Source organism: Malurus melanocephalus, unplaced genomic scaffold (assembly GCF_030028575.1).
Source record: "Malurus melanocephalus ecotype Western Australia unplaced genomic scaffold, MMel_1.1 scaffold_50, whole genome shotgun sequence".
Classification (NCBI taxonomy): domain Eukaryota; kingdom Metazoa; phylum Chordata; class Aves; order Passeriformes; family Maluridae; genus Malurus; species Malurus melanocephalus.
In genome coordinates, this window is record NW_026623282.1 from 543735 (window position 1) to 556147 (window position 12413).

Here is a 12413-nt window from a genome sequence, read left to right on the forward strand (position 1 = left end):
ACAGTTCCTAAAAAGTATTTAAAATGGACCCTGGTCCCTTTCTGGCATCAGTTGAGAATGGGTCCTGATCAAAGGGCAACAAAACCATTTCTTCAATCCTGCTTACACAGGTACAGTGGGCTCTTAAACCCAGATGGAAGGAAGTTGCTTCCAARTTCAGCTTCAGTATGTGGAATCCCTTTTTCCACCTGTATTTTTAAATTCAATCTTCACATTTTTTTCCCCGTACTTGATTCATTTAAAAAATTTAACATTACAGTTGTCTTCACASGCACACACCAAAAATTACTCTTCCTCTGCCCCATTGAAGCGTTCTTAAGAGTTGAGAAAGAATGAGTTCTTAAATACATTAACATGACTAWTCTCCAAACAGCTACATGTATTTAGGCTGTTCCTAGTTAACTGTTGGCCCATGAGGCAAACCAGCACTGCAAAAATGTCTCAAGGAAGGAGGAATCACTTGTCACCATGAAGTCTAGTGTTCAGTAAGCTCTTGGCAACTCTGCATCTCAACCACAAAAAAGTAATCAATATCTGACTAAGAAGCTCCTTAATCCACAATAACCAGAAACAYGGTAAAAGATTCAGAAGCACTTACTTACTTTTTACCAGGGCCTAGTAACTTCCCTAAATTTGAAGATTCTGTCCTGTGTGTTATTASTACCAGTTTTAAGGATACAAAAATAGGTGTTTTGTCAGTTGTGTAATGTGCCAGGTTCCACCCACTCCTATCCAGGTGGCCAGACAGATGTAGGACAAAACGCTGTTAATCATGTATTGTATTTTAGSCCAATTCTGCAGGATTGGGAGCAGCAAGTGGAGTTAGACATGGCAAAAGCTGCAWAGGGARAAGTTCTGGTACAAYCTARGGTGCAAACTGTRWAWRTRWRARAWAWWRWRAAWRWRARWSWGWKYWCRYKTTTKTKTKWGMSMCWYWYAYRYRMWWWTWTWTRTMAGTCTAAAAGAAATCATAYACCAAACTCTCAGCAACTCACTTCTTTGGGTGTTCTGGCTCCCAGCAGGGTTGTAACTACAGTTTGCTTAACAAACTGATTGCAAAGCTAGAAGTCACAAGACTATCAAAATTGTTTAAACCAATTTATATAACATTAAATTAAAAATCCAGAGATTGGATAAATTCTRTTGATTCTTCAATGCCATACAAGTATTAGATGGTTTTCTTGAGTTGTTAGTACAGGACTAAAAGGTTAAGCAATTACGAAAGATATCTAATCTCCATTGCCATTTATTTACAGTTCAGAATTCACACGGGTTTCAGTTGCTGAGATTATTTCTGAATGGACAAAAAAGGGCATTTATCACATCAGTGTGTAAAAGCTGATGGGTGCTTGCAGAAATCAGGTTTTCGAACTACTTCACCCCCTTCTGCAATATGAGATTCTACAAAAGCAAAGGAAGTGTTTAAACCAYTATCTGGATTTTCAATCTATACACACAGTGATAAACTTGAAATTGCAMAATTCTTGTGAGCATTTCATTCTTTCCAATTTAATGCACCTTCTCAGGAGCAAAAGTTGTAAAAAACATTATCTAATCTAAAACATTAGAGGGCTTAATGGCTCTTGTAATTCACACCAAAGAAGAGCTTATGGAACAGTGATGCTGAAGGCCACTAAGCAGAATTTCATCCRTTACTTCATATTCACTAGGAGACCTCAACCAACTCATTTAAACCTCTCAGGGTGCACAGGAACGAGGAAAGCATAGTGTAAGAGAAAAACCATCCAGCTGTTTAATAGTTGTATGGCATTTGAAACTCTCAGCTTGAGCAGCTAAGCGTCTTTCACAACACCCACCAGGGCAGGCCGCAGCGTGCGCCCGTGCAGCTTATAGCCAATCTTGGATACCAATGCAATAGTGCCAGGCTCCTGCCCTTCCACGGGAGTGTGGAACAGCGCTTCGTGTTCGTAGGGATCGAACTTGGCTCCGATAGGATTCAGTCTGATCAGGCCATGCTTTTTAAACACTTTCTGAATCTGTACTTCTGTCATCACAAGACCTTCATATAAGCTCTTCAAGTGAGGATTKTCATCTTTAATTTCTTCTTTTGGAACGCTTTCTGTTGCTTTCTCCAAAATGTCTGCAACTTCTAGTAAGTCCTTACAGAAGCTCTGGATCCCTGAAAATGTATAAAGGAGGAGAGAATGGGATTAGTTCACTGAGGAAAACAAGTGTTAACAACCTCACAACCCCCCCAAAACCTACAGCAATAACCTGTACTCTCAGACTCTTAAGATGCAATACTGTCTTCAATTGGGGTAGAATGTCCTTTCTAGTTTTGGATGGTAATAAAGAATTATTACAGATATCRAAATCCACACCATCTCCTCTACTTCTATGGAACAAAATGTTATTTCAACTCAAAAGAGCTRAAGTTATGCTAATGACCCAACAACGACAAGTAAAATTCTTACCAAAGTTACCAAAACTTTCAGACAGCTTAATGTAATTTCCTTATGTCTCTCTCATCTTGGGATTCACCTAAAAGATTTGGATTCAAAGCATTACGYTGCCCTATTCCTACCCTTTAACCTGATGTGATAAAAATATTTGCAGAAGACAAAGCATGTAATCAGACTGATGGAGATTTCAAGAGATGAACAGGGATTCTTCCTTCAATGAAAGAATTTGCACCTCTCARTCCCACTACAAACCTCTCCTCAGAGTCAGCAGCTGTGCCTTGCAAATACTGAGCAATTTCCAAGTTAATCAAAGTCCTTCTGAAGCTGTTCTCTGGCTCACACTAAGAGAATCTGGACTAATCTCACTTAAGGCTCTAGCAATCAAGAAAAAATCGAAAGACTTCAATAAAATCACACATTTCTACATAGAGKTAAGCAAAGGACAAATGGCACTGGATTTTGGGTTCGTTTTTAATGTTTTTTTTCTTTTTTTCCAGCCAGAGACAGCCTTTTTAATTCTAGCTCACATTTTAGATGGGTTTTTTTCCTTACCAAGAAGYGACATGACTATTACCAGAGGACAAGTCTTTGGTTTAAACACAAAAACCCCACAACTGTGGAAGCACCTTACAAGATCTGTAGGGATCAGCTAGTTCTCACTTCTCTCAGAAGACCCTAGTTTCTCAGGAAAAGGTCTCTCCAACAACTGCACAACTCTGCAGACACTCGAGCTCTTAACATAACAGTAACTAACAATGTCCAAGTAGTTAAAAAAATTGATAAAAACAATCATGGTAACTAAAAACGAGAGTTGTGGTTGGGGCTGAACTGTACCAAATATAAGTAAGACAGCTATCTAGTTATCTGAATCAAACCAAAYAATTCTTTAGAAGGAGGTTTGGTTCAGTTTTTTATTGCATAACTTAATYTGCAAATACCTGTGACTGCAACTCTCAATTTATGCAAGTCTCAGAAATGAGACTTTCTTCAACAAAACAAGCAGTCATGCACAAGCAATAAACTTTACAGATTAYAGATAAYTTAGTTTTCAAGATAAATTAATTTTTATTGTAGGATCTCTGAGCTCAGACATGACTAAAAGTCCTTTGCACTAAGTAGAATATGAGTGAAACAATACTTATCGCAAATCAACCTCAGGATGAAACACTCAAACATGAAAAAGAATGCAAAGAATACTTTCTTACAGTACCCATTAACTARGACCCTGTATTCAGAAATTAGAATTTCTGCATTCAGAATTAAACTTTAACCCTGTGCAGGGTGTGTGGTGAAAAGGAGCAACTCATTTTTCAAGGCAGAGTGGCAGTCAAACACCAGGATAAAACAGCACTCTTCTGCTGCAGCGTTTGCACACAATTTCTCTTTTACAGATTTGTGTTGAAAATGTTAGAAAGCTAAATCAGATGTTAGTAGCCTGGCTCTTGACGGAAGATGTGCTTCTAGCACTCCTCACAGCCAATCATTGTGCATTCCTAGCATTGTAAAGAATCCATTCATTTAGAGGTTTYACTTCTATTTGGAAATGATGACTTTCAACAGAACAGTTATTCAAATGTATAAGGCTAAAAAAAACCCACTCAAAAACCCCAAACAAATGACAACACAAAAAAACCCCAAAAACCAACCAACCAAAAAAAAKCYCCCAGAAGGTYAAGCTGTTAACTTCAGYAGTTTAAGTCTTGCCCTTGGCTGGGGAGATAGTCACAATTCTGATGCAAACTGAGGAAYTGTTCAAACCTCTCTGTCTCAAATGCATTTTTTAACCCAAGTAGTCAGAATCGCTGGGAAGTACAACTTGTCAATACTGCAAGGTCAGTCAGCCTCATATTTCCAGGCATTGCATTTCCTGGGTCTTACTGAGCAAACACCAGAGGAGACTCCACTGACCGTATAACTTTGCCTCTTCTACCAGTTTCTGGCTTCTTTGCCTCACGTTTTCGGCATCAGCCAAGGCACGCCTGTACTTGTCCTAAAGAAGAAAAAACAGGAACAGAAGAGATTTTATTTTATTCCTCCTGACTGGGCAGCTGACAATGATTCACACAAGCATATTCAGTATAAAATAGCATTTTTAACAGTTTCATAGCCTAAATCCATCATTTAGGGTAACCTGAAACAACATGCCATCCCCCCTACTAAGACAAATGTGTGCTTCACTTTACAGAGACAGAAATGAGGGAAAGGCAGTCAGATGGTTTTCAGGAATCCCAGTATTTGTCAACAGATTAACTGGAAGACATTTTTCACTCTACAGAAACATCAAGTTCTATGTACCCGATATTTCTGCATTTTCTGCTGTGTGCTCCMAGAAATCCTTCCTCAGCCATGAGGTACACTGACACTATAGCAAATCAGATTCAACCCAGCAATGGCTTTCAAACTCTCTCTTCCCTCTCCATACATACCACACAGTAACCTCCAGTCTTCTCACCTTTACAAACTAGGATATCTTAACTCCTCTATTGTTTACGTCAAGTTTTGRTCTGTTCCTGGAAATATGACCATTTATCAGCAGATGTACTAAGATGTGAAATTCAATAAAACTAATAAGATAAAAATTCAGGCTGAGTGCTTCACCACCTAAATGAGAATGGTGGGCTTCGTTCCACCCTGAATACACCTGACCTTCATATACCAGTCAGGAATCTCAAAACTGAATARAAATRGTCAACAAGCTGCCTGTAGAGCTGMATTGGGCAACCAACAGGATAGAAAGACATTAAAATGACATCTCAAAATTGTCCTGCAGAGCTTTGGGAAGGACAACAGAAAGCAAATTCAATCCATGTATTATCCATAGGTGCTGGTTCTATAGAAGGTTCTGGGCTACCTCTCAAAGTCTCAAATGCTCCAGAAAGACATTTTAAATAAAGCACTCATTAATGCCTTTACTTAATGCCCACCTGCACCTCTCAGGGCATCCTTCACACTCTGCTACAGTTGTGCATGGGACAGAATGCAGGAACACAAGACCACAGAACAGACGTGACACTTCAGCCTCATGTCTGAAGGGCTCTCCAACAAACAAGGTTTGAAACTTCCTAACCACAGCATAAGTACACTGTTGTATAAAAACTAAGCATCATTAACTCTGACCTTTGGAAAGCTGGCAGCTGTTTCCATAAAGTCTACTCTACACACAAATGCACACACCAGAGACACACTCACACATTTCCATGGCTTCCAAAAATTAATACTTCACTGAGCAAAACCTATGTGAAAATCAGCAACAAATTTTCAGGCTGGAAAAGGTCTGATTCCATCCAGAAACTGGAAAAAAACTATCCAAAATCTTAACTTTGGACCAGGAATGCATCCCAGGTCTTGTAGTACATGTAAACATCAGTTAAAAAAATTATCAAATTGTGAGTTTTATTAAACTAAAGAGGATCTCACAACTGTATCCAGACAGTGCACTGAGAACCCACAATGGAGGCTCTTGGGTTCACAATTTATAACGTATGCAACCTAATAACRCAGAGACACTTACAGTAACTTCTTTTAGTTGTTCTTCCAGTTTGGCCTTTTCTTCAGCTAGCAGTTTTTCAGCAGAGGTGGGTTCAACTTTCTGCTCATTTTGGCTCTGACTCTGGTCCTCTTCCAAGTTCTGGCCAGTATTCTTCTGCTGTGTTGCTGCACAAAGCAGTCGTGGAGATGTTCTAAGGCAAAAATATGGATAATATTATTATGCTATTTTGTAAAATATTGGACAGTATTATTCTGTTGCTTATCTTGCAAGATATTAGCATTTTTTAAACATACCAGACACTTTGATATATAGTGTCCACAAAATTCTCACATCAAAGCACGAATTCATACAATTCTAGGCCTATGAATACTGTGTGCAGAACCCTCCGTAAGARGCRACASATCTTCGTCCATTTAAACCGTAGCAGAAAATAACTGCGGCAAGACATCAGTTTKTAAGTGTCCGTAACATGCAGTTTGTAGAGTCACAGCACTTCTAAGGCASTATGAGCTCGTTTTCAGCCCAGTGCTCTATCAGGAGGCAAATTCCGTGATGCAATCGCCGGCAACAGCCGTCCAGAAAACACCCACAGAACAGGGCTTGGCCACAGGAGCGGCGCCCCCCACGCAGCCCGTCCTTGCTGTATGGCAAACACCGCGGCAAGCAAGAGCCTGCCTGCATAAATAATGACTCTTCATCCCTTCCTGACGTTTCCAAGGCTGAGCGAGCTGAGCCGAACCACCCGGACAAGGCTGCGGGATCACCGCCGCRCTAACACCAGAGCTCGAATCCCCGCCCGCCGCATGGACACTCCAGGCCTGGAGCCCTCCAAGCTGAGGGACTGGGCCGCTCCCCAGGGGAAGAGCAAGGGAAAGCAACGAAGAGCGSWGGGGGATGGGGGRCGGCCCCGGCCCGTCCCGGCTKTCGGACGGGGYTCCCCGGGRCTTGGGACCCTCACGCGGCAGGGCCGAGCCTCGCTCTTCTCCCGGTCCGGCGGTGAGCGCGGCCCCGGCCCGAATGTCCGGTGTCGGGCGGGCGGCGCGGCGCTACCCCCTCACCTCAGCGCGACGCTCAGCAGCGGGAGGCGCGGGCGCAGCGCACCCCGCACGCACTGGGCCACGGCCGCCATGGCGCTCTCCTGCCCGCCGGCCGCCTCGGCCCGCCCCCCGGCCTCGGCCAATCAGCGAGCGGGCGGGCCTGGAGTGACGCGGCCGGCAGCCAATCAGCGGGGCGGACGCRCCGCCTCAGGCCGAGCGGGCGGCTATTCCGGGGCGCGGCGGAGCGCTCCCAGGGGCGCGCGCGCCTCGCCCCTCAGTGACGCGCGGCGGGCGGGGCCGCGGGCGGGGCGCGTGCCGGGCGGCCATTTTGTCCGGTGAGGGGGAGGGCGGCGGTCGGAAGTGTCTTGGCGTTGCTCGCGTGGTCGGCATCGTTCCTATTCGAGCTGAGACGGGAAAAGTTTGAAGATTTCAACTCATTTTAAGTGCTGGATAACCCCATTGCCAATAGCACCCTGTAGCACTCTTCAGCAGTTTGCAAACTTTACACACGGGTTTCCATCCTGTGCCCGCACATGCTCGCTGTAAACTGCTGTGTACGCTCTTGCTGGACAATTATTTMATTTGATTAAATCTTGAGCTTTCATTAAATGGGATAACGTTGCTAATCCACTAGTTCCAGATTTGGCCACCTGCTTGTGCAAGCTGTTTGTCCAAGTGCCCCGTGTAACTGGAGGCTGCCCTGCGTGGTGATACGGGGATATCTGAACTTGGGCAGTTTGTCGATTGCTTGGTCAATATCCTGTTAAAGGGGAGGAAAAAAACAACGAGGTCACATACTTATTGTACAGCTCTGCAGAGAGTGCTAGATTATGCAAGATGTCTGAACACCAGCTGTTAGCCTGATTCCTGCATGCATTTGTGAACTCTCCTAATGAAATCTGAAGAAGATGCAAATTCCATAATGCAAATTTAGTAAATGTTATATTCAAGTGAAAAAGCATTACTAAAAAAGCGAATGGAGGAGACATTTTTGGCTTGGTGCAGGAGAGTCCTGCAGRCCCTTGCTCAGTACGATGGAACTTTGGCAGAGCACACCAAGGTTCCAGCATTGGCGTTTATTTGGCAGATTGGTTTGCYGGGGATGGGCTGTGTCATGGAACACAGGATAAATGTTATGAGGACAGTGGCCTCATCCCATGACAACTTTAGATCCCATTGAGTCTTATTTTGCTGATGGCTTTTCTCTGATKTGACACTGGTACAGACCCATGGCTTGCCTATATAGAACACAGTAATGAGGAAGGATGTGTGTGCCATGTCCTGTCCACGTGGAGTGGCTGCAGTGTGGTCAGTATCTGCTTTCCAGAAAGCTGATGACCCACAGATTTCAAGCTTCATCCTTAGAAATACTGAGAGAAATAATTGAGGAAATTTTTTAATATAATGCTGAGAAAGAATCAGACAGAACAAGGAGAAAACCAAGAACAGTCATAAAGGATGATGCCCACAGAAAGCCGTGAAGAAATGAGACAGAAAAAACAATTGAATTTTTAGGTCTGAGCCTTTTAAAATGTTTCCTGTAAAGATTATTCTTTACAAAACCTAGACATGCAGTCTGTCTGTCTCATTTGTTGTTTTCCCCAGCATCTTCAGCCGGTAGATTCCTGTTTCACCTTGTCTCCATCTGTCTGCTGCCCACCATCTGTGGAAGTTATGCTTGATTAAGGATTGATAACAAAATTACAGAATTGATAACAAAAGGTTGAGAAGAAGCCACTACCAGCATCCTCAATAGCTGAGGATATATATTAGACTTAAGATGTCTGGAACAGTAACATTCTTCTTTAGAAGCCATTTACCCCAAATGACATTTCACAGGCCTTCTACAAGTAACCTTTCAAGATAACTCACAGTGAAAATGCATTTTGCTGTGGGTCCTGTAAGCTGATCAACTGTCACGGAAAACCTGCAGCTGACTTAGATGCTGATGGTCAAGACTAAACAACATCTGCAGCTTCAGAAGAACATGCAAGTTTACTGGAGCTTGTTTGCATCATGGCTGATGTTGGCTGTAAGTACTATCCCACTTTGACCAAAAAAACCCAAGACTTTTTCATGCCTTGTTTTGACTCAGGCTATTGCAGGCTATTCTGGTTTCATTGCAGTGCTGGCTCATGAATTGGATGTAAAGTCAGCTACCGAGTAGTCAGCATCTGTTACTGGACCTGGTTAGCAGTCATAGTGTTCAGGAACAGGCATAGTTTTGTTTTTTTTTTTTTATCCAGTCTTCTCCATATCAAACAATCTTTGGTTCTTCACATAAATACTGGGTTTGAATATGAAATATGAATAACTAATGCTCATTCTGAATTCTAAATCATCAGTCATCACTCCTGTTTAGGCCATTCATTCAAGAGTTGGACTCAGTGATTCATGTGGGTCCCTTCCAACTCAGARCATTCCRYGATTCTGTGAAACAGCTGCTACTTTTCAACCTGTGGTTTAAAAGTKACTCTAACCTCTAATTTCTGTTAGCTAGTGATAGAATCAAGTAGTCTGGATATCATTCCCACTTCCTCTAGTGATTAACTTCGTGGTCTTGTACAGTTACTTATACAGTTACKTAACCTCATTTCTACATTTCTACAACCACAATTAAGGGCAGTAATCTTTCAGCGCCTTACAAGGAAGTTGTGTAGTGAGCATGAGGGAATTTCTGTGATATTTTGAAAATTCAAAACATCAACTMAATAAGTCTCTTTTCTATTATTAATATTGCACTTGCAGTAAAGAAACCTATAATCCTTCAAGATGAAAAATGCCACAAATGTAAGATATGTGCTTGAAAACTTAAATGAAAAATTAAGGCATTTCTATTTCTCTAAAAAGAACCCCAARCCTAGTTCTGTCTCCTAATGCTAAGATGTACTTTATTGATATTCAAGCAGCAAACAGAATGTCATTACATTTGTGTTTCAGATATGAACTTTATTATTAATGTTTTGAAGGTAAAGGCTATCRTATCTTCTCCAATCAAAGGTTATATCCCAGCCAGAACCAAATATTGAGCTGTGGTGAGAGCAAGCTTGGGGGGWGGGGGAAGGAGGAAACCACCAAAAATATCCCTGTAAATATTCTAACAGTGACCTTTCAGGCCAGTTACTGGGAAATACCTAAATCAAATTAAAAAATATTGATGTAGCTGTAAGACTGTTACTGAATGATACAGCCGTGAAGACAAACATTAATTCCTGTGCCCTTTAGAAGAGATCACAGATCAGAGCACACAGCCACCGTATTCCATAGCCCATTGTGGGAAGATGTCTAGTGGAAAATTAAGGGACAGATCCTTGTGCATAAAATAATAGCAATTTTTTTTTCTATAAGAGTTATTGAGACTGAGGATCAGATACACCCTGGGTCCATTTCAGAGGACAATAAAGATTAAATCAGTACTTTAATCCTGAAATGCAGGTTGGGATGTGTATATGTAGGGAGACTACCTTATTTGCTTTTAATTAGAGGACGACTAAAATAGTTAATCTGTACATTGAGAATTTATAATTTTTAATGTAAACATTTTGAGAAAACTCTCCCAAGAGTGAATGTATAATACTTATATTCTGCCTRGTTTCTCCTTAGGCTGTAAATACAGATTCATACATCTTGCTCTGATTATAAAGAGTACTTTTGAGTTCCCATRGCCTTTTGCTTACTAGTTTGAAGGGTGTATTTTGTAACCATCTTGTTGCCTGGAGAATGTTGTCACTGTGTTGGAAATCTAATAGCTATAGCCACAGGGCTCTGAAGRGAGCTAATTAGAGCAATTTAGAATAACAAAAGTTCTGTTCCTGGGAGGACACTGAAGTGTTCGTTCCCTGAAGCAGCATGCCACAATTTCAGAGGCAATTTATTGTAATATAATGCATAAGTCATCTGGTATCCCAAGGATTTACAAATCTGGCTATCTATTACAGTTCTCTTAGCCCTCRTGTTGTTGGGGACACTCATGTATGTTTTGTAGCATTCCCGGAGATACTATAATGGAAAAGCTATGTCAATCAGGCATTGTCTATCTTACTTTATTTAGTTACCAGTCAGAACCATGCACAGAAACAATTTACTGTCATGCTGATGTGACTTTCCACCTTGAGACAAAATTATTGAGCATTGAGAGAAGAGTTGTCAAATCCATTGTGATTCTCTGAGTGTGGTGTCATGGATTTTCTTAATATTTTTTCATAAAAATCAATTGTTGCCTCTCAACTTACCAGAACAATTGGRCAGAAGGGCAGATCAGCTCTCTGGTCACATTCAGATTTGCCAAGAAAACAGCAATTGTTGGTCTCTCTTTCTGCACACAGGCTGACAGTGTAAGTGCAGTTACTGGAATAGTACTTTGACATTCAGATCTACATTTTCCTCTGTTAATTTTTCTTTAAGATTTGATGAATTAGTTGCTGTGGGCTTGTTTCTGCTGCCCTTGTGTACAAGTGATTTGTATTAGTCAAAGCAAGTGCTGTACTGTGAAGGATTGCCMGGCCAGATGCTGGCAAATGACTGCCAGTAGTACCATAAAAGCCTGAGGTGGCCATTTATTGCTCAGGTGTGACTTTCTTGCTTATGACATATTTTTTGTGATGACTGACAGGATGTTTAACAGTAGGGTTGGTTGGGCCAGTGGATGGAGCTCTGTTTGGTCACAATGTTTTAAAGCTTGGATTCCCAGTGCAGTCCCATAGATACGCTGTTCTCCGAGCTCCCAGCTGGMTGACAAAGGGGGAATGCTCATTCTGCTGACGTTGTGCAATGGTTTTGAAAAGCTATCAAAGGAAGAAGCATAAAGCAAAATTTTAAAAATGTTGTCTTCTGCTTTGATTCAACTCTAAAAAGCAGCAGGAGTTTTTAATTATATTGCTGTGCCTAATTAATGAGTGAGTGGATTCTCCTGTGGGACCRCTGCTGTGCTCCATTTAATCCTAATCTGGCTAGATGAGTCTGACCAGAATGGGACAAAAAGTTCAGCCAAAAATGGCTACAATGGGAGAGAATAAATAGCTTTCAAAAATTAGATTGCCATATAAATAAAATCTGCCTAACATATTTTTGGTGCTTTGTGTGAAAATCACAGTCTCTGAAGCTGGACTTAAACCTGTTCCTAAAATGAATTATTCACACTTTATTTGCTTTCCACAAGCATCTCTGAAGGTGCAACTTCAGACGGTGTTATAGGAGCTCATATCACCATTAAAGCTAGGCTGATGACATTTAAGGCAAGTGTGTGTTTTTGTCAGGTTGATGACATTTAAGGCAAGTGTGTGTTTTTGTCAGGTTTTCCTTAAAATCATTTGGGTTCTGTTACTATGGTATATCTCCAGGTTTTGGATATAAAATTAGAATGTAAATTTTGTGCTAGTCAGGTGCAGGCAGAACTGAAGGAAAACACTTGTTTTACATCCACAGTGTTTGCATCTTGTTCAGAAAGCAAGAACATGGCTGATT

General features: G+C 41.5%; 1 protein-coding gene across 1 annotated transcript; it reads right to left on the reverse strand.

Moving 5' to 3' along the window:
* Nucleotides 1-1230: 1230 nt before the first annotated feature.
* On the reverse strand, nucleotides 1231-7087 carry GRPEL1 (GrpE like 1, mitochondrial). The gene is made up of 4 exons (XM_057365255.1): nucleotides 6972-7087; nucleotides 5935-6103; nucleotides 4332-4413; nucleotides 1231-2140 (listed from the first exon to the last, which is right to left on the reverse strand). Exons 1-4 carry the CDS (start codon nucleotides 7040-7042, stop codon nucleotides 1794-1796), a joined length of 669 nt encoding a protein of 222 aa, XP_057221238.1. The 5' UTR covers nucleotides 7043-7087; the 3' UTR covers nucleotides 1231-1793.
* Between the last annotated feature and the right edge of the window lie 5326 nt (nucleotides 7088-12413).